Below are 21,942 nucleotides of genomic sequence, written 5' to 3' on the forward strand. Positions count from 1 at the left end.
AGTCATAATGATTAAAAAGCAAGCATTCTGTACTGTATTTATTTATTTATTTTTAACTCATGAGAAATCTTATCAAAGTAAATGTAATTTCCAAGCTTTGTCTTAAAAATGTGTTTTTACTGGAAACCAATCGCACTTTAGTATAGTGCAACCTTTTCCTGTTGTTATGTTCCCTTAATATAACAAAATATGCATTATTGTTTTTTCTTTATTCAATATCTAATGCTGTTTTTCTCAATAGGCTCCCAAGAATGTTTTGTTGAATCGATTATGGAGGACAAGTCATCCGTTTCTTCAAGAGGGGTTGCAGAGTTAAATACAGAACTTTATGTCCCACCTGTACTTGCAGAAATAAACACGCACTCTTCTAAGAAAAGACGTAATATGTCTAACAGTCTTGTTTCAAGTGACAAAAAGAAATATGGCACAGACAATATGTCTTTAGAGACAAATAGTGCTAACATTGGCATTAATGTTTCTCCTAAAGCTGTGTTTCCAGATATACTAACAACTGAAGTGATGGAGGAAAACACAAAGTACTCAGCAACAACTAGTAATAAAAAATGGGAATCTGTACTGATGGTGAAAGATGTTGAGCACTTAGACACAAATCAAAGCATGCAGAAATCTTTACCAGTGGTGGAGGATGCAAATAACTTTGAATCGGATAAATACATACATAAATCTGTATCTTCTGTGAAAAATATCAGTCACTTTGGATCAAAACAAGAGCGAGGCAACAATAAATCTGTATCGATGGTTGAAAATGTTAAACACACTGAAGAAAATGGAAGCGCAGAGAACCATGTTTTAACAGTGGGGGATGCTAGGTCCTCTCCATTACATCAAAGCCTTTCAGAGTCCCTTCTCCAAGATAAAGATGGTAGGCCTATTACACCATATTGGAAAATGCAAAAGTCTGAACTGGTGGAGGTAAAAGAGAGAGGCCCTTTTAAATTAAATGTCAATCAAGATGTTGAGATGATGGAAACTTCAGATAGTGCAGAATATGAAACCCTTCATACTGTTTTAGCTGAAACTAAAGGGAAGCATGAATTGGACAGGCTGTCTTTCAAGATACAGAATTCTACATTTAATAAAGAAGATAACCAGCATACAAAATCCTTAACTGTCTCATCAAGACAGGAAGATAATTTTGAATCTTCTCAAGTCCAAAATAGTGAAAATTTACTTCAGGCTGGAAGCACCATGGAAAGTTGTGAGTTAAATTCTAGTACAATATTAGTTAATGAATACGTTATTCCAACATTTCATAGTCCTGGTATGTGCCTGTTGTACCATGTACTTGTGTATCCTGTTCTCTTTGTATTGCTTCCTTTGTGTGAAATACCTGGTGTTCCTGCTTTCCCATTTCAAACTAACCATGCTAGGCATGGAAGATCAACCATCTTAGCATGGTCCGTTTTCTGTGTGTGCTGGGAGAACAGCCTGTCTGTCCTCCAAAGATGAAACATTGTGCTGACACCCACCCCCACCCTTGCACAGCCACTCACTGGGAATATCAGTGTCCTGTTGTTTCTGCACACCCAGCTCACTAAGCAGCTGAGAACAGAAATGATGTGATCACTCCAAAAATTTAAAAAAGTGAAGAAAAGGTATTTATCTTTTTTTATTAATTTTCTATACTAGGTTACCAAAAGAATTGGGACGCCTGCCTTTATACGCACATGAACTTTAATGGCGTATAAGTCTTAGTCCACAGGGTTCAGTATTGAGTTGGCCCACCCTTTGGAGCTATAACAGCTTCAATTCTTTTGGGAAGGCTGTCCACAAGGTTTAGGAGTTTGTCTATGGGAATGTTTGAAAATTCTTCCAGAAGCCCATTTGTGAGGTCAGTCACCGATGTTGGACAAGAAGGCCTGGCTCGCAGTCTCCGCACTAATTCATCCCAAAGTTGTTCTGTTGGGTTGGGGTCAGGTCACTGTGCAGGCCAGTCAAGTTCCTCCACCCCACACTCACTAATCCATGTCTTTATGGACCTTGCTTTGTGCACTGGTGCGCAGTCATGTTTGAACAGGAAGGGGCCATCCCTAAACTGTTCCCATGAAGTTGGGAGCATAAAGTCCTCCAAAATGTCTTGATATGCTGGCGCCTTAAGTGTTCCCTTCACTGGGACTAAGGAGCTAAGCCCAACCCCTGAAAAACAACCCCACACCGTAATCCCCCTCCTCCAATTGATTTAGACCATTTCACAAAGCAAGGTCCATAAAGACATGAATAAGCGAGTTTGGAGTGGAGGAACTTGACAGTCCTGATCTCAACTCAATAGCGCAAATAATCTGCGCTGCAACGTGAAATCATCTCCACTCCAACCCCTGTGACTTCCCTGATCTCGGCTACTAAATGTAAAAGCGGTGGGTGTATGAAAATATAAATCACAGTGATCTCGGCTCTGTGATTTATATTTTTATAGACCCACCGCCGCTTTTACATTTAGGAGCCGAGATCAGGGAAGTCAGAGGGGTTGGAGCGGAGATGATTTTATGTTGCAGCGCAGATGATTTAATGTACCTGCGGCAAAAGCTGATGCGGTGTAACGTTAAAAAAACGCTACCCCGTGAAAATTCCCTACTCTCCAGAGCTGTGAGCATGCACACTGGTAAGCTGCTCAGCTGTTCTATGACGTAGGTGCACCGGAAGTGACGAGGGTAGGGTTTTTTCACGGAACCCCGGCAGCTATAGCCGCTAGCAATAATCACTGTGTTCTCCCAGCAGGGACGACCCCCCCCCCCCCCCTGTTGGGAAAGCATACTACTTCCACGGGATGGTTGTAGGAAAGAAAATCTCATCAATGGCCTGCCTTACAATCCGTGAACTGCAGGACCACAGCCTATAGTAGATTAGACCATTTCGATTAACCACTTGCTCTTATTAGCAACTTAACCACTTGCTCTTATTCAAGCCATTCTGGCATTTCTCTCCTACATGTTAAAATCATAATTTCTCTTACGTCCTCCGACAGTCGCCGCCCCTCATAAGTCATCACTATTGGGTATTGACTTCCGCTACGCAGGAGTAGCTAGGCATAAGACTTAGTCAAAAGAACAAAAACATTTAGCATAGACACACTAATGGGGGCTGTCCCACTGGTCAATACCCCCCTGCAGTAATCCCTCCCAACCCAGTTTGTCTCTGCCTAGCGTCAGGAGTAGTCAGGCTTCCCTGTGCTGGGGCTTCAGTCTCAGCCTTTCTAATCTTTTATTTGATTTTTGTTTGCAAAATATCAGTTTTTTCTTTGCTTTACTAGCTGTTTATTTTGTCAGCTTTAGTTTGGTCGGATCTTCAGATGAAGATGGATCATGCAGAGCTGGGAATCGGACTGGCCGCCCTGGCTCCCCAGGGCAGAGGGTCAGATGGATCCCCAGCCCGCCATCGGCGTTCGGCTATGGTTCGCCCTGGCGCTATGAACGACCCATCCCTGCTCGCAGCAGGGATGCAGCCTGTGAGGTGGCTACCTCACTGGACACATCTGCGGTTCTGTGCTGCAGTGTCCTGTGTTTTTGGCTGACGGCATTCCCTGTCATCTGAGGACAGAGGCTTTCCGTTCATAGAGGCACCCACGCCATCCGGTACAGGTAAGTACTTTCTGTGTGGGGAGGCAGTCCTGTGTTGCTGTGTGTCCCCTCATGTCTGTGGGATTGTGGGGCTCCCTGATGCGATCCCTGCGGGGGTCTTCTTTAATACACTGCTGGCACTGTGTGGTGTGGGGGCCCCTCTCCTGTGTCACTGTTAGTGTTTGGAAGGTGCAGACTGTATGTGAGGCGACCGCTGCGGCTGAAAACCGCGCAGTCCGCCATTTTGGATGTGGGCAGCATGTCTGGCTTCACTGTGGGCTTTTGCTATAGCTTGCTATGTAGTGATTTTGGCGCCATCCGGCGCCATCTTGTGTGTGGCAGAACGATCGCTCCGAGCACATTTCGGCGGCCATCTTGCCGAAGCCTTCCATTCATTCCTATGGGCCTTGCAGCATATAGTTCAGCTTCTGGTGACCTCACTTCCTTTTCCTCTGGAGCAGCGATTTGTGTGGTAACACTCTGTGGGGCTCTGCAGACTGTCTCTTCCATATCTCTCTCTTCTATCCTTCCTGGCTCAGTTTTGTCCCTTTTGGGGGGTTTTGTGTACACTGTGTTTATGGCGGTGGGCTGCGCTATCCGCAGCGCTTTTAAAGGGCCAGTACTTTCACTATTATTTTTTGCAATAGATTCTCAGGACAGCAAATTCCCCCGAGCCTTGGTGGGGGACCCCAGTTCTGCTGAACCCCCTGTTATACCTAATTTGGCCGCTGTGGTGGCGTCTTTGGTGTCAAAAATGGAGGTGATGATGGTTGAACGTGCTGCTAGGAAAAGGCCCAGATTATCTTTCTCCTCTGATTCAGATGGTGATGTGGCTGCTGTGGCTGGCGTGCCCTTTTCAGGGTCTTGCTCGTCCCTGGACCCGCTGGGGTCTGAGGGGGAGGCGGAGGTGGAGGGGGTTGATGAATCTTCCCCAGGGTCGCCTGAGGAATGCGCACACATGGATGATTTGATTTCTTCTGTGAAAAAAACACTACAGTTGGAGGATGAGCCCACTCCTCCGGCCGTTGTGTTCTCATTTGGTACACATAGGGCCCGCAAGTCGGTGCAGGTTTTTCCCTGCCCCGCTGAGTTTCATCACACAGTGAATGAACTATGGCGCAGTTTAAAACGCCCCTTCACGGTGCCTAGTTGGTTTAAACTGCTGTACCCCTTTGCGCCTTCTACGGATGCGCGCTGGTGCGTGCCCCCCACGGTGGATCACGCTGTGGCCGTGTTCAACAAGACTACTCTGGTTCCCACTGAGGATACCCCGGTGTTCCGGGATCCTACGGACAGGAGGTTGGAGTCTCTTGCCCGCCATGCCTATACGGTGGCGGGTTCAATGCTCAAACCTATTTTCGCTTCTGTCATGGTGGCTCAGGCGGTGGCGGACTGGACTAAGGTGCTTAGACGCACACTAATGTCTGATTCGGCCCCACCTGCTACGCTGGAAATGGTGGACCAAATTCATCAAGGGGTCATGTTTTTGTGCGATGCGGCCGTAACCACTTGCCTTCTGTGCACTTAAACCCCCTTCCCATCCAGACCAATTTTTAACTTTCAGTGCTCTCATACTTTGAATGACAATTGCGCGGTCATGCTACACTGTACCGATGTGAAATTTTTATCATTTTTTTCACACAAATAGAGCTTTCTTTTGGTGGTATTTAATCATCTCTGGGTTTTTTTATTTTTTACAAAAAAAAAGAAAAAAAGACAGAAAATTTTGAAAAAAAAAAGTGTTTCTTATTTTCTGCAAGTAAATTTTGAAAATAAATACATTTTTCTCCTTCACTGATGTGCGCTAATGAGGCGGCACTGATGGGCACTGATAGGCTGCACTGATGGGCACTGATGAGGTGGCACTTATGGGCACTGATGAGGTGGCACTGATGAGGAGGTACTAATATGCCGCACTGATGAGCACTGATAGGCGGCACTGATGAGCACTGATAGGCGGCACTGCTGGGCACTGAGAGGTGGCACTGCTGGGCACTGCTCGGCACTGAAAGGTGGCACTGATGGGCGGCACTGATGGGCACTGACGGGCGGCACTGGGCACTGGCGGGTGGCACTGATGGGCACTGACGGGCGGCACTGATGAGCAGCACCATCAGTGCCCACACTCAGTGCCCATAGTGCTGCCAGTCAGTGCTCATCAGTGCCTAGATGAGCAGGCACTGATGGGCACTGACTTGCAGCACTATGGGCACTGATTGTGGGCACTGATGGGGGGCACTGATGGCGGGCACTGTGGGCATTGATGGTGGGCACTGTGTGTATTTTGTGTACCTTGTGTAATCAGGGCACTGGTGATCAGTGCCCTGATTACATTTTTCTTTGTCCCCGACGGCTTGATCGGCTCTCTCCTTCCTCACACTGCAGTCTCCGTGTGAGGAAGGAGCGCTGGCGATGAGAGATGATCTCATATGTTTACATGTTTACGTTTAAAGACTGCCTCCCGAAAATGTGAGTCTGCGCTGCAGCCGTCTATCGGCTATAGCGCGGATGGGAGGTGGTTAAATGAGGCCCCTTTGGCTGCACGCCTGTCTAGTGTCGCGGTGCTTAACCGTCGACTGATCTGGCTGAAGAGCTGGTCGGCTGAACAGACGTCACGGAAAATGGTGGCTGACTTTCCTTATGCTGGGTCTCGCCTTTTTGGCGAGGCCTTGGATGCTTTGGTGAAAGGAGTCACTGATGGCGAGAGCACCCTGCTGCCCCAGAATCCGAAGAACAAGTCCTTTCTCGGCAAGCGGGGTCCCGCCTTTAGACCCACTCAGGGGTCCTTTCGTGGCTTTAAGTCACAATTCAATGGCATACCTTTCAAGGGCCAAGGTGGCCAGAAGAAGCCCAGGGCGTTTACAGGACCTGCATCAAGCGGTGCAGGACCTCTTGGTCCAGGGGGTAATTGTCCCGGTGCCTCATCTGGACAGGTTTCGGGGGTTTTACTCCAATCTGTTCACTGTGCCCAGAAAGGAGGGCAAGGTGCGTCCTATCCTGGACTTGAAAGCTCTGAACTGCTTTGTGCGCGTTCGGAAGTTCCGCATGGAATCCCTCCGCTCGGTGGTGGCCTCCCTGAGTCCAGGGGAATTCCTGGCCTCTATCGACCTGAAGGATGTGTATCTGCACATCCCCATTTTCGAGGGTCATCAGAGGTTCCTTCGGTTCGCCATTGCGGAGAACCATTATCCGTTTGTAGCGTTACCTTTCGGTCTCGCTTCGGCTCCCAAGGGTCTTTACCAGAGTACTGGCGCCTGTTATGGGCCTGTTGAGGGCACAGGGCATTGCGGTCTTGGGATATCTAGACGATCTTGTGTTAAGATCGGGTGCCAGTCAGAGGCTGACGTGCGATCTGTCGACTACGGTACAGACGCTACAGGAGTTCGGTTGGACCATCAACTTTCAGAAGTCGACACTGTCTCCTTCGGTTCGTCTTCCCTATCTGGGAATGGTTCTGGACTCTGCTCAAGCGATTCACACTTGGTCTCTCCAAAAAGAGATCTTGGCCAGGTGGGACAGGCTTCCTCAGTCCTTGGATCTGAGGGTTTTGTTGAGTCGCCAGACCAGAATGGATCTTCTGTGGTGACTTCAGTCCCCGGCTGTGTCAGAAGGAAGATCCTTCCGTCCGTTGCTGTGGACGGTGATTACCACGGATGCCAGCCTGTCGGGCTGGGGTGGAGTCCTGGGCAACCTGTCTGCCCAGGGCACTTGGTCGAAGGAGGAATCCTCCCTTCCGATCAACATATTGGAATTGAGAGCTATCAAACTGTCTCTTCCAGTGGTCGGATCGACTTCAGGGCCGTCCTGTTCGGGTACAGACGGACAATGCTACCGCGGTGGCTTACATCAACCACCAAGGGGGCACCAGGAGTGCCCGGGCGGCCCGGGAGGTGACCGACATTCTGTCTTGGGCCGAGACTCATGTCCCGGCAATATCAGCAGTTCATATTCCGGGTGTGGAGAATTGGCAGGCCGACTATCTGAGCCGCCAGACCTTGGGCCAGGGGGAATGGTCCCTACACCCGGAGGTCTTCCAAATGCTGTGTGCGAAGTGGGGATCCCCGGATGTGGATCTGTTCGCGTCTCGGCTAAACCACAAGGTGGAAAGGTTCGTGGCAAGAATGCGCGATTCGCGGGCGGACGCCTCGGATGCGTTGGTGGCCCCTTGGCATCAGTATCGTCTGATGTATGCCTTTCCTCCGATTCAGTTGTTGTCCAGGTTCCTTCGCAGGCTAGCCTCGGAACCGCACTTGGTGATCCTAGTGGCGCCGGACTGGCCACGCTGGTCCTGGTACGCGGACATCGTTCGCCTGGCGGTTGAGCCTCCTTGGCGGCTGCCACTGCGGGAAGATCTACTGTCTCAGGGACCGATCTTCCACCCTGCTTTACAGTCGCTGGCTTTAACGGCCTGGCTGTTGAAAGCCAGGTCCTGAGAGACAGGGGTCTTTCCCCAGAGGTCATTCCTACTTTGATCAAGGCTAGGAAAGCCTCGTCTGGTAAAATTTATTACCGTACCTGGAAAGCTTATGTTGCCTGGTGTGAGTCCAGGGGGTTTTCTCCTCGCTCATACTCGGTGGCGAGAGTGTTGGCTTTCCTTCAGACTGGTGTGGACCAGCGCCTGGCGCTGGCTACGATCAAGGGCCAGGTTTCTGCACTGGCTGTTCTTTTTCAACGCCCTGTGGCGTCTCATTCCTTAATTCGCACCTTTATTCAAGGTGTGCAACATTTGGCTCCTCCCCGGAGGGAGCCTCTACCTCCATGGGACTTGACCTTGGTTCTGTCTGTATTGCAACATTCTCCCTTTGAAAACATCCGGGAGATACCGTTGCCTCTGCTTTCTAAAAAGGTTGCCTTTCTAGTGGCGATCACTTCGGCTTGCAGGGTGTCAGAGTTGGCGGTGTTGTCTTGCCGCTCTCCTTATTTGGTGGTTCACAAGGATAAGGTGGTCTTGCGACCTCATTCGTCTTTTCTATTTAAGGTGGTCTCTGATTTTCACCTTAATGAGGACATTGTTTTGCCTTCGCTCTGTGCGAAGCCTAAGCATCCTAAGGAGGTTGCATTACATTCCCTGGATGTTGTCAGGGCAATCAGGGTATACCTGTCGTCCACTGAATCCTTTCGGAAATCGGATTCCCTCTTTGTCCTTCCTGAGGGACCTCGGAAGGGCATGGCTGCGTCTGCGGCGACCATTGCCAAATGGATCAGACAGACCATTGTACAGGCCTATGCTGTGAGGGAACGGGTTCCACCCTTTCCTGTTAAGGCGCACTCTACCAAATCGTTGAGTACGTTCTAGGCCTACCGGCATCAGGCCTCGGTGGCCCAGGTGTGCAAGGCTGCGACTTGGTCGTCGGTGCACACCTTTTCCAAATTCTATAAGGTTGATGTTCTGGCATCAGCTGATGCCTCCTTTGGCCGCAAAGTTCTCAGTGCGGCTGTGCCTTAGGGGACCCTTGTTTTTTTGTAGGTCCCTGGCTGTTGGGGTGTTTATCCCCTGGGTTATTTGTTTTCCTGGGTTGTTGCTCCTGTTGAGCAATTTTCTGTTGCCCAGAAGGTTCTCTTACTGTGCGTGTACGTGTAAGGTTCCTTTCTCTGATGTGGGTACTGCGTTGCCTTTTACGGCGTCTCCCACCCCTCATGTCTACACTGCTTTGGGACATCCCAATAGTGATGACTTATGAGGGGCGGCGACTGTCCGAGGACGTAAGAGAAAACTGAATTTTTTGTAAAATCTTAGCGTAAAATTCCTTTCTCGGAGTCCTCCGACAGTCGCCGCCCCCGCCCCTCTTTTGGGGTTTTTTCTTGTACACCTACTGCTATTCTACCAAACTGAGTTGGGAGGGATTACTGCAGGGGGGTATTGACCAGTGCGACAGCCCCCATGGGTGTGTCTATTCTAAATGCTTTTGTTCTTTTGACTAAGTCTTATGCCTAGCTACTCCTGCGGAGCGGAAGTCAATACCCAATAGTGATGACTTATGAGGGTCGTCGACTGTCGGAGGACTCAGAGAAAGGAATTTTACGGTAAGATTTTACAAAAATTCATTTTTTTTTTGCTAGAAAATTACTCAGAACCCCCAAACATACAGTATCTCACAAAAGTGAGTACACCCCTCACATTTTTGTAAATATTTTATTATATTTTTTCATGTGACAACACTGAAGAAATGACACTTTGCTACAATGTAAAGTAGTGAGTGTACAGCTTGTATAACAGTGTAAATTTGCTGTCCCCTCAAAATAACGCAACACACAGCCATTAATGTCTAAACCGCTGGAAACAAAAGTGAGCACACCCCTAAGTGAAAATGTCCAAATTGGTCCCAATTAGCAATTTTCCCTCCCCGGTGTCATGTGACTCCTTACTTAGTGTTACAAGGTTTCAGGTGTGAATGGGAAGCAGGTGTGTTAAATTTGGTGTTATCGCTCTCACTCTCTCATACTGGTCACTGAAAGTTCAACATGGCACCTCATGGCAAAGAACTCTCTGATCTGAAAAAAAGAATTGTTGCTCTACATAAAGTTGGCCTAGGCTATAAGAAGATTGCCAAGATCCTGAAACTGAGCTGCAGCATGGTGACCAAGACCATACAGCAGTTTAACAGGACAGGTTCCACACAGAACAGGCCTCGCTATGGTCAACCAAAGGAGTTAAGTGCACATGCTCAGTGTCCTATCCAGAGGTTGTCTTTGGGAAATAGACGTATGATTGCTACCAGCATTGCTGCAGACGTTGAAGGGTTGGGGGGGTCAGCCTGTCAGTGCTTAGACCTTACGCCGCACACAGCATCAAATTGGTCTGCATGGCTGTCGTCCCATTTCTATTGGTCTGCATGGCTGTCGTCCCAATGTCATGTCATTTCTATAATTTTTTTTTTTTTTTTTTTTAGCTGAGAACTAGGGCAGAAAGTTGCGGTCATTGCAATTTTTTGTCGCACTATATTTGTGCAGCAATTTTTTCCTTTTTTTTTTTTTTTTTTTAAAAAAACACTTTAAAAAAAAAAAAAAGTAAAAAATTGCTGCACAAACATAGTTTTTTTTTTTTTAAAAAAAAACACTTTCAGAGATTCCGGGCGTGGTCGGAAGCGGTCATGGGAGTGAGAGCTCCGTGAACTCCCTAGCTTCGCGCTCTCTCCCCCGCCCGAATGAGCACCGGCGTTAAGTAGCTTAGAGCCGCTCTACACGTGGAGCACGGGGATTGACGGTGACGCGGTCGGAACAGCCCTTAACCACTTGCCTGGAGAGAGAGAGCACCGCATGCAGCAGGACCGGCGGGGTCAGTGACGGACCGCCAAGGAGATCACTCATCTACCGCTCTTGAGAGAGAGAGCACCGCATGCAGCAGGACCGGCGGGGTCAGTGATGGACCGCCAAGGAGATCGCTCATCTACCGCTCTTGAGAGAGAGAGCACCGCATGCAGCAGGACCGGCGGGGTCAGTGACGGACCGCTAAGGAGATCGCTCATCTATCGCTCTGTGGAACCTGGATAGAGACATACGGGAACCAATTGTAAAGACGGAGCAAAGTGGGCTAACCTCCAGGGAGGATATAGAAGACAACGCCGAGACGCTGTATGGTAGGAGCACCGAGGGGGTAAACCTTGGAAGAGGTGAGCAGATACTTTTCCTATAAATAAAAACCGCTGGAGGTTTACTAGCAGTTAAGACCTTACCCGACAGCAGGGTAAGGAAGAGGAGCCTGCTAAATGTGCGGTTTAGATTGCATTTAAAGGAAACCCATCAGCGTTTCATAGATAATATGACATTATCGAAAAGGCGCAAGGGAAGAAAAAGCTTGGGAAAAGAGCCGGTAAACAATAAAGCAGAGGGAGAGATAAGACGATTCTTATAAAAAAAAACAACCAGGGAAGTTAAGATGGCAGAGAGGAGGGAGGAAATACAGACTGACCTAGAGACTAGTGATATGACTGACTCTCGGGTCACCTCACCTTCAGGAGAATCTAGTCTGGTGGGGCAGGAAGAGAGACAAAGAGGAGATCTGAGCCCCCTAGTAAATCCCCAAATTGCAACCCAGACAGCTGAGTTAAAAGCCATCCTGAGTGCATTACCTACTAAATTGGATATGGAACAAATTATTGAGCGAGTGGAGGAAACGCACCGCAGAGAGATGCAGTTGGTGAGAAAGGAGATACAGGTGTTGGCTAACCGGGTATCAGAGGACGAAACAACAATAGCTTTAATCAAAGACCGGGTAACGGCACTGGAACGCACAAGAGATTTACAGGAAGAAAGTGAAGGAGCTATTTATATACAACTTGAAGACCTTGAAAATCGTAGTCGCCGAAATAATTTGAGGATTCGGGGTTTACCCGAGACGGTAAACCAGGAGCAGCTCATAGATGTGTCTAAGCAGGTGTTTAAAAAAATTATGGGGGATAAATTCCCTGCACAGTTGGAGGTAGAGAGAATACATAGGGTGTCCGGCCCTAGAAGATCGGAAGACAACCCGAGGGATGTGATATGTAAGATGTATAGTTATGTACACAAAAAATCCATTCTGAGACTGGCTTGGGGTATAAAAGAACTGAATTATGAAGGGACACTCATAAAAATTTTCTCGGATATCGCTAAAGCGACTTTACAACGACGAGCTATGTTAAGGCCGCTATTAGACCTTGCCAGGAGGCAAGGCTGTACTTATAGATGGGGATTCCCCTTCTCCATAACATTTTGTAGGAGTGGACATTATTTTACCCTGCGGAGAATACAGGAGAAATATGCACTGTTTACATTTTTGGGCACGGAACCCATAGATATCCCTAATTGGATGGGACCCCTCGGGGTGAATAACAGAGGAGGTGATTTTTTTTCCCCTTCTCTTCATAGAGACACGGGTTCTGGGTTTTTTTTTTTTTCTTTTGTTCTGGCACTCACAATAATAAGCAAGGAAGGTGTTGTTGACCTATATACTCACGGGCGGGGTTTTTTTTTTTCTCTCTTTCTCTCTTTTTTATGTGGGGACCATTGAAACTAAAGAGCCAGTATCCCGCTCCTCCCTTTTTTTTTTTAAGGGGAATGGGAGAGAGGGGGTGAACACCATATAGAGATGGGAGCGATTGATGGGGTATTGTTGTATAAAAGTATAAATTTAACAATGTAAATTTGAGTTTTATTGTAGATGTACTTGAATATACTAGAAGAATGGATAGGAGGGATACGGGTTCCCTTCCCCTTTTTTTTTTTTTTCTCTTTTTGGCACTCATAATAAGCAAGGAAGGTGTTGTTGACCTATATACTCACGGGTTGAGGGCTTTTTTTTTTTTTTTTCTCTCCTCTTAAAAATCAACTCCCCTCTCTCTCTACACCCTCCCAGTGTGAAGAGGAAGAAGGGGAGAAGAGTGAGAGAGAGTGGAGGGTTAGGTATTATTGTATAAGCGTTTTTTTTTTTTTTTATGTGGGGACCATTGAAACTAAAGAGTCAATATCCCGCTCCTCCCTCTTTTTTTAGGGGGAACGGGAGAGAGGGGGTATGGGGTATTGTTGTATAAAAGTATAAATTTAACAGTGTAAATTTGAGTTTTATTGTGGATGTACTTGAATATACTAGAGGAGTGGATAGGAGGGATATGGGGGGTTTTTTTTTTTTTTTCTTTCTTTGGGGGCTAGCGGAAAGGAAGAGGAGGAGAGAAACTCGAGGAAAAGTGGATTAGTATGAGCAATTAAGATCCTGGGAGCACAACGGGGGTATGACAGATAAAAGGGGCGGAAAATGAAATTTAAGGGCGGGGGGGGAGAAGCGGCGGGGGGATTTACTTACTGGCCTCTTTCTGCTCACTTCCCCATTTAGGTAAACACACAAATTTTTTTTTTTCTAGCCCGTAGCGTGTGCAATACACTCAAAAGACTCCACCCGGTGCATAAAAAAGTGCACACACACAAAGTGAGAACACAAAAAAGCACAGGGTGTGCGACAACGTATGGTCTTCCCTCCGAAGAGGTAGGACCCGAAACCTCAATCCCCCGGGGCGCAAGACTCCTGACAGGGACATAAGGTACTCATGGTCTGTCTGGCCGAAACCAGACCGACCCCGTTCTTCAGGGGGACTGCCGAAACAGCCCCCACCGAGTACTAAGTAGGGCTCCCCCGAAGGGAGACCCCATGGGAGAGGGCGAACTAAGCCAAAAGGCCATATCCACCCCCTCCCAAGACTTAAGGCTGGGCCCGAGGACCCACACACTCCAGTCTGTGCAAATAAAGAAAACAAAGGTGACAGTGCAGGTGACGGACTCCAAAGAAAAAGACAAACAAAACAAAGAAGTGGGGAAGGGGAAGTGGGGAAAGTGCAATGGTGCCATGTGAGGAACCAAGGCAGGCCTTCCAGCCGGAATAAAAAATTCCTCTGGTGCAAGCCAAAAGGCCTGTCCCAAGAGGCAGGTGCGAAAAAGGTGTGCAGTGACCAAGGTGCCGAAAAAACTCACAGCGAGCTGCCCCTCACCAGTAAACACACAAATGGCATTAAAATGCCGTGTGTAAAAAAGAATAGATATTCTTCCCACTGAGGGACCAGCGGGGACGTAGCTTGGACCTTGCTGTTGACTCAGGGGGATTAGTTAGGGGAAGAGGAATATATCTGGGTATCTGTGTTTTTTTTTTTTTTTTTCTCTCTTTCTCTTGTGTGTTTTCCTTGCTCTCCTCCTCTCCTCCCTCCCTCCCGGAGATGGACGACGTTAAACTCATCTCCCTTAATGTGAAGGGATTAAACATCCCAGAAAAGAGACGAATTCTATTGATGGAATTAAAACGTCTCAAAACAAGTATAGCCTTCATTCAAGAAACGCACTTTAAGACAAATAAATTACCATATCTCAATAGTGGAGCCTTCCCGTATGTATATCATTCAACCAATATGCAAAGTAAATCTCGGGGTGTATCGATACTAATCGCTAACAATATTCCATGGACATATCAAGAAAGTAAAATTGATATAAATGGTAGATTCTTATTTCTAAAGGGTAAAATAGGAGATATACAAGTTACACTGGCAACATTATATGTACCAAACACCCAGCAGGATAAGTTTATTTCCAGAACACTATCGGATCTGAGGGAATTTGCGGAAGGCCAACTACTTTTGGGGGGGGGACTTTAATATCCCCCTGACACCAGTAGTGGATACCTCTAATGGGTTATCAGCAACTCCACAGGGGATAGGAAGAAGAGTGGTAAAAATCTTACATAGAGAACAGCTAATAGACATCTGGCGACTTCAACATCCCTCTGAGAAAGAATTTTCATTCTACTCAAACCCTCATAAAAGCTACTCTAGGATTGACTTCTTCCTAATCCCCCACGCCCAACTCCAAGCAGTTAAGAATACAGGGATAGATAACATCAGTTGGTCAGACCATGCCCCAATCTCAATGATCTATAGCTTGACCTCTATTAACTCACATAAACAACGTTTCTGGAGACTAAACGAAAGCCTTTTACAAAATCAGGAGGTTTTAACGGACGTAGTAAAGGAACTGCAAAGTTATTTCGAGATTAATGACCAAGCAGAATGTACGATAGGAACTCTCTGGGAAGCACACAAATCGGTAGTAAGAGGGGTATTAATAAAGCATGGGGCTAGAATCAAAAGAGAAAGAAATAGTAACCTAACGGCACTACTAGAGAAATTAAAGAGTTTAGAGAAGAATCATAAGCAGAAAACATCAACACCTTTACTAGCAGAATTAATACTAGTCAGATAACAGATTTACTCCAATATAAGGCAAAAGCAGCACTACAAGTGTCACAAAGATTCTCATATTAATCGGCAAATAAATGTGGGAAAATACTAGCAAAGACAGTGCGGGACCAGAAGGGGAGGTCATATATACCTTATATAGTGGCGCCAGGGGGGGGAAAGGAAAGCACTCCCGGGACAGATAGCAGGGGAATTTGAATCTTTCTTCTCGGCCCTATACAATCTGACGGAAGAAGTGAATACCGAGCAAGAGATAGAAAACTACCTGTCACAATCGGGTCTCCCAGTATTATCTCAGGAGGCATGTTTAGCTATGGAGACAGATATCTCGCAGGAAGAAATCCAACAAGCTTTGAGATCAATGAGACAGGGGAAAGCGCCTGGTCCGGATGGGTTATCAAACCAATATTACCATACGTTATTTCACATATTAGGTCCATATCTGGGAAAATTATACAATGGGGTCGATGCAAATGAGATCTGGGCTAGAGATACCCTGACAGCCCATATCTCATTGATCTTAAAGGAAGGGAAAGATCCATCGCAGTGTGGTAGCTATAGACCGATATCCCTCCTAAATGTGGATCTAAAAATATATACTAAGATACTTGCAACAAGATTAACAAAATGCATGCCAAACATAGTACATCTAGACCAGGTAGGGTTCATGGCAGACAGGGAGGCAAGGGACAACACAACCAGGGTGCTCAATCTGATGCAGGTGGCCAGCTCGTCTGGAACCCCCTGCATCATATTGAGCACAGATGCGGAGAAAGCATTTGACCGTGTGAAATGGTCTTATATGTTCTCAGTCCTAAAACACATAGGAGTAGGAGATTTAATGTTACGGAAAATAGCTAAAGTCTACTCAAATCCTACAGCAAGAGTAAAAGCAAACAGAATTCTTTCAGACTCCTTTGTAATAAAAAATGGCACAAGGCAGGGCTGCCCATTGTCCCCCCTCCTGTTCGCTTTATCGCTGGAACCCCTATTGTGTAGAATTAGAGCAAATCCGGACATAGGGGGGATAAAGCTGAAACAAACACAATATAAAATCGCCGCATACGCTGACGACCTATTGTTTACGATAACAAACCCGGAGATCTCGCTGCCGAATTTACTGAAGGAAATTGAGCAGTATGGAATATTTTCCAATTTCAAAATAAATTCTGGGAAATCTGAGGCAATGGGGGTGGGTATCCCAAAGTTGAAACTGTCTATATTAAAAGTTAGTTTTAAATTTAAATGGAAGGATTCGGCAGTGAGATATCTGGGGACGTATGTGCCCACAAATCTATCTAAGGTCTTTGAATTGAATTTCCCGCGATTGTTAGCAGAGACGAGGAAGATGTTAGGACAGTGGCAAGGAGGGCTGCAATCCTGGTTTGGGAGATGTAACTTATTGAAAATGAATATCCTCCCTAAATATTTATACCTTATGCGAGCATTGCCGGTAAAAATACCAAATAACCTTTTTAAGAGTGTACACGCATTATTTATTAAATATATATATGGGCAGGGAAAAAGCCTCGTTTAGCCCATAGTACCTTGGTGGTGTCAAAACAGTACGGGGGTCTGGCACTGCCAGACGTACGCAAGTTTTACCACGGTATACATCTAAGAGTATTGGATTGGTGGCACCAGTCCAGTACAAAACTTTGGACGCAAATTGAACAGGCGCAAACTACGGTGGATTTAAAGAGGGCACTCTGATGTTACCCAAGCCTACCTGGAAATCTGAAATCACACCCAATAATAGGTAATACGTTGCGTATAAGTCACTATCAGGGTATTCAACAAAAATTAACAACTTTGGATTCACCCTTATTCCCAATAATGGGAAATCCCAAATTCATCCCGGGCATGGAGGGGAAAGAGTATATAAAATTGAAAGAAAAAGGGCAGGAACAAGTATCAGCTTTTTTGATAGAGAAAAAGTGGCCTTCGATTGCAAAATTAAAAGAGGAAGGGGGACCATTTGGCCTACCCTTTTGGCAGGCTAATCAGTTACACCACTTTCTATTATCGATACCGAATCCAGATCGATTTGATAGACCACTGACGGAGTTTGAGAGATTATGTGAAGGACGAGAGAGTATTTCGCGCACTCTATCAACCTCATATAAATTATTAACCACACCAAAAGAATTGATGAATTGGCCATGGGTAGAGAAATGGAGAAGTGAGCTAAACCGAGAGTTCACTCAGGAACAAATAGAAAGGATTCTTAGATTTACTTTTAAACCTGCAAGATGTGTTAAATCCCAAGAAACAAATTTCAAGATACTTACCAGGTGGTACAACACACCGGATAAAGTACACAAATGGTACCCACAAGAGACAGATAAATGTTGGAGGTGTAAGAAGGAGAAGGGCACAATTTTACATATCTTTTGGTCATGCGAAGTAATAAGGCCCTTTTGGTCGGGGGTAAGGACCTTGACCCAAACTTTTACAGACTATAAGATTGAGGAGGACCCAGCCTTTTTCCTATTCCATCTTTCTGAAATTCCAATTGGAAAATATGAGAGATCAATAATACCTTTTCTATTAGATGCTGCAAAGGCATGTATCCCTTTATTGTGGAAAAAAACACGAGCGCCGTCAATCTCAGACTGGGTTCGGAAGGTAGAAAATATTAGTAGAATGGAAGACTTGATCTTGTCCTCACAACATAAGCAGGAAAAATATAATAGTATCTGGGATAAATGGATCTTGTTTATGTCATCAGAGGAAGGCAAACGACTTTTTGCTAGCTGAGAGGGGCCGATAGAGGACTGGAGGTAGGGGGGGGATTGCGTCGCTCATCTTCGGGAGGGGGGGATTGAGGGGACTGGGAGGAGGAAATGTTTGTTTGGTAATTGTGTTCTTTAAGTAATTTTCTTTTTTTTTTTTTTTTTGGGGGGGGGGGAGGGGGGGGTATAATAGACTGGGCAACAGCATCAGGATCAGGTGTCAGTTGGGCTAATATATGAAGGTCTGAAATACCATCTTGAGATATAGCTGAGAGTTACTTATGAGGATGCACTGTTGCCATTGTGTCTATGTTTTGGGAACTTGTTTTATTTTTTTGTCTTTTCGGTTCTTGTATGCTATATAAAACAGGAAATGATTTAATAAAATTATATTTGAAAAAAAAAAAAAAAAAACACTTTCATGAATTAAAACAAAACACAATTTTTACCCCATTTTTTTTTATTTTTTGTATAATGTGAAAGATGATGTTACCCGAGTAAATAGATACCTAACATATGTCACCTTTTAAACACTGTGCACACTCGTGGAATGGCAGCAAACGTCAGTACTTAAAAATCCCCATAGGCTACGCTTTAAAAAAAAAAATACCAGTTTATAATTACAGAGGAGTTCTCGTGCTAGAGTTAGTGCTCCTACTCTATTGTTCATTGCAATACCTCACATTTGTGGTTTGAATGCCGTTTACACATGCAGGCGCAACCTAGACACATCTCTCCTCTATGCTGGAAAGCCTGAGATCATAAAAAAAAAAATTAAAATTTATCTCAGGCTTTCCAGTTTAAAAAACAGCAGTGCTTACATCTGCCAGTGCCGGAAGTGACATCCTGATGTTGCTTCCAGCTTCTGAGGGTCATAGAGATTGCTGGGGACTATCTGGTCCATGCTCTATGGTAAACTGCCCCCCGGAGGGGGGGGGGGTGTTGTCAAGCAGCTAAACAGTGGCTATGATGGCTTTTACATTGCAGGGAATCGCTGGCTGAAAAAAAGATATCTGGATGATGCCTGTAGCTGCAGGCATCATCCAGATATCTTAACTCAAAGTCCCTGTTTTTTTTTAGGTCAACCTGGGGGAAGTGGTTAAATAACTTCTTCACAAGTGAAGTTGCTAAAATAGTCTTTTCAAATATGGTTTTGTAGATTTGCCACATTATTGCACTCTGTTAATGTACTATATAAAAGATTTGGGGTAATGCTCTGCAAGATTTTTTTTGACTGTAAAATATAATCTTTTCAGATGTTCTCAGTCCAGAATATCCTGCAAAAATAAACAAGCAGTCTATGATCTCGGCACTGATTGAGACACCAGTTTATATTCGGAAAGCCCGTTTGACGTAAGTGTATATGTTTTTCTTTCTGTTTTCACATCTTTTCTGTTTGATATTGTGTTAGTTACTTGGCTATACAGTACTAATAACTATATAAATATGAGCAAATATTTAAGGTTAAATACATAAGGTGTCCTGTGTGAAATTTGTATGTATTTAGCCCAAGCACACAGAGTAAGTGGTTCGGCCCTCTCCTATGAGTATAGGCAGCTGTTCCCTTATTGCTGGGTGATAGCTTATGAAATTGTAAGTACATTATATTGTGTTTTACTGAATTTCTTTTAACAAAGAGAATTTTGCACAATGAGCCTCTGCTCCCTCTGCTTTTGTGATGTTTGGGATGGCTTGGTAGATTTGAGGACACCAGCAGTCACCATACATTTCTGTAGAGGCAAAGGAGCATTTTAGGAATTGTGCTGTTTGACCTTCTTATTAATTTCAAGTGTCATTAAACTCAAACATATTTTTTTTTTACCCTTTTTCTTTATTTGTATCTGTTGATTTGGCCAGTAAGTCTGTTTTTCAACTTCCTTTTACACACTGAGCTATCCAACAAAAAACTCTGTATTTCATTTGTTAATCACTTTGCATTGCTTTGTACCAGAATCATACTTTTAGTGTAATTTTACCCGGATCCCGCCCAGCCTACAGAACATTGACGGCTAAGCGATGGATCTGTTATTCTGACTGGGAGTTATAGGACGTCCAGGAGGATGCGCCGCTAATGCGTGCTGATCATGGATAAGGCGTGTCCCTCAGACACAGCTCATCCCCGATTAGGGTAAACAGCCGGTTGTGTCAAATTACAGCTGGTCATAACTGTAAACAGAGCAGTTGCCACCCGTTTCTTGGCTTCTTCTTCTCACACACCGATGGTGTGAGGAGGAGAGCAGGACCTTGAGTGATTACTCATTTTCCTTTTATTGTTACACATTACTGTGCATCACACAGCCCCCCCCCCCCCCCCAAAAAAAAATAAATAAATAAAGAGAATATGTCACACAACCTATCTGAATCTGTCATACAGCCCATCTGGATCTGTCACAAAAGCCATCAGTATCGCCATCAATAGTCTGTCACACAGTCCATTAGTACCACCATCCGTGATCTGTCACACAGCCCAAATCTGCCTTCAGAATGCCCTGGAAAATGCCTTATGGCTGCCTTCCCTCTCAGGGACAGCTACAATCCCCCCTTTCACTGCACAGCCAGGTGTGCATCCCAACACTCATAATTTTTCTGAATTAGGTTATTTTTATTTGTTTTTTTCCACAAGGTTTGCTGCAGTATATTGTGGACCAAACAAATTTGTATGCAGAGCAATTTATTGCCTCCAACCCCAATACTTCCTATGCCCATATATACTATATCATTGGCAACGACTCACGGTAGAGGAGTTAAAATAATTTTTGGGCCTTGTGACGAACGCCCATTTGCTGGGACGTTCACCACGGGCTACTGGAGGAGTGTGAAGGCCAGCCTCCTGCCCATGGACTACGGGCCCTGGCTTGTAGGGGAGTGTACCCCTGTGTGGGGGTATATGCTGGAGGACCATGGGAGTAGTGTTGCTTTGGACTCAAATCCATGTCACCCCAAGATACAGACTCAGACTGGGATCAATGTCACAGGCCTAAAGCTGCCTGTTGCAGCAGAGGACTTCTCCACACATTGAGAGACTAAAGAGATGCTAATGACGTTTACTGTGGGGATGTGTATTGACAGTTATAATAAGGTGTGTTGAGAATGTAGACAGGCAGTCTGAGAGCCTTGTAGGGGAGTGCACCTCTGTGTGGGGGTATATGCTGGAGGACCATGAGAGTAGTTTTGCTTTGGACTCAAATCCATGTCACCCCAAGATACAGACTCAGACTGGGATCAATGTTACAGGCCTAAAGCTGCCTGCTGCAGCAGAGGACTTCTCCACACATTGAGAGACTAAAGAGATGCTAGAGACGTCTACTGTGGGGATGTGTATTGACAGTTATAATAACGTGTGTTGAAAATGGAGACGGGCAGTCTGAGAGCCTATGTCTTCTGCTTTCATCTGTTTAAAGGTGAAGTGTGTTCGCACTTCTAGGAATGTGTATTCGGCTATGTTTGGGCTGGTTGTTTGTGATATTTATGATATTTGTGATTATGATTATGATAATGCCAATCCTGTCTGAGTCTGCAATGTCATTCACCTGTGTCTGTGCAGATGGCCAGGTATGTTAATTATGTTCTGTATACAATACATTTGCATGATGTAATCAAGCACCTAAAACTGAATATATTGGAAGTGAGTTGTTGAATAAAGTGTCTTTTGTTTTACCCTTCATCAAGCTTAGGCTGATGTTTGGGAGGAATTGAGAGGCCAGGTCACTGAATCACGTGAGAGTCTGGAGATCTAAGACAGAACTACATGGTCCAAATATTGGGGATCTGTTACAGGCTTTATATTCTATATAGGGTTTACAAAAAAAAAAAAAAATGCATTCCATACATACTGCTCCATGCCGATTTATTCTGCTGTCATGTCCAGGACACGCTATGCGCTTCCTACATTTTAATGACAACTCCCAGTGCCCTCTCCAA

At 45.5% G+C, this 21,942-nt stretch overlaps 1 protein-coding gene across 1 annotated transcript in view; it reads left to right on the forward strand.

Moving 5' to 3' along the window:
- The window catches only part of CENPT (centromere protein T), a 365,158-nt gene that overhangs the window by 188,041 nt on the left and 155,175 nt on the right, over positions 1–21,942 (forward strand). The window contains exons 9-10 of the mRNA XM_082271075.1: positions 242–1,216; positions 19,278–19,374. Coding sequence (XP_082127201.1) covers positions 242–1,216; positions 19,278–19,374 — 1,072 coding nt within the window. The remainder of the gene's footprint in view (positions 1–241; positions 1,217–19,277; positions 19,375–21,942) is intronic.

Source organism: Pelophylax lessonae, assembly GCF_965119305.1.
Source record: "Pelophylax lessonae genome assembly, chromosome: 10".
Classification (NCBI taxonomy): domain Eukaryota; kingdom Metazoa; phylum Chordata; class Amphibia; order Anura; family Ranidae; genus Pelophylax; species Pelophylax lessonae.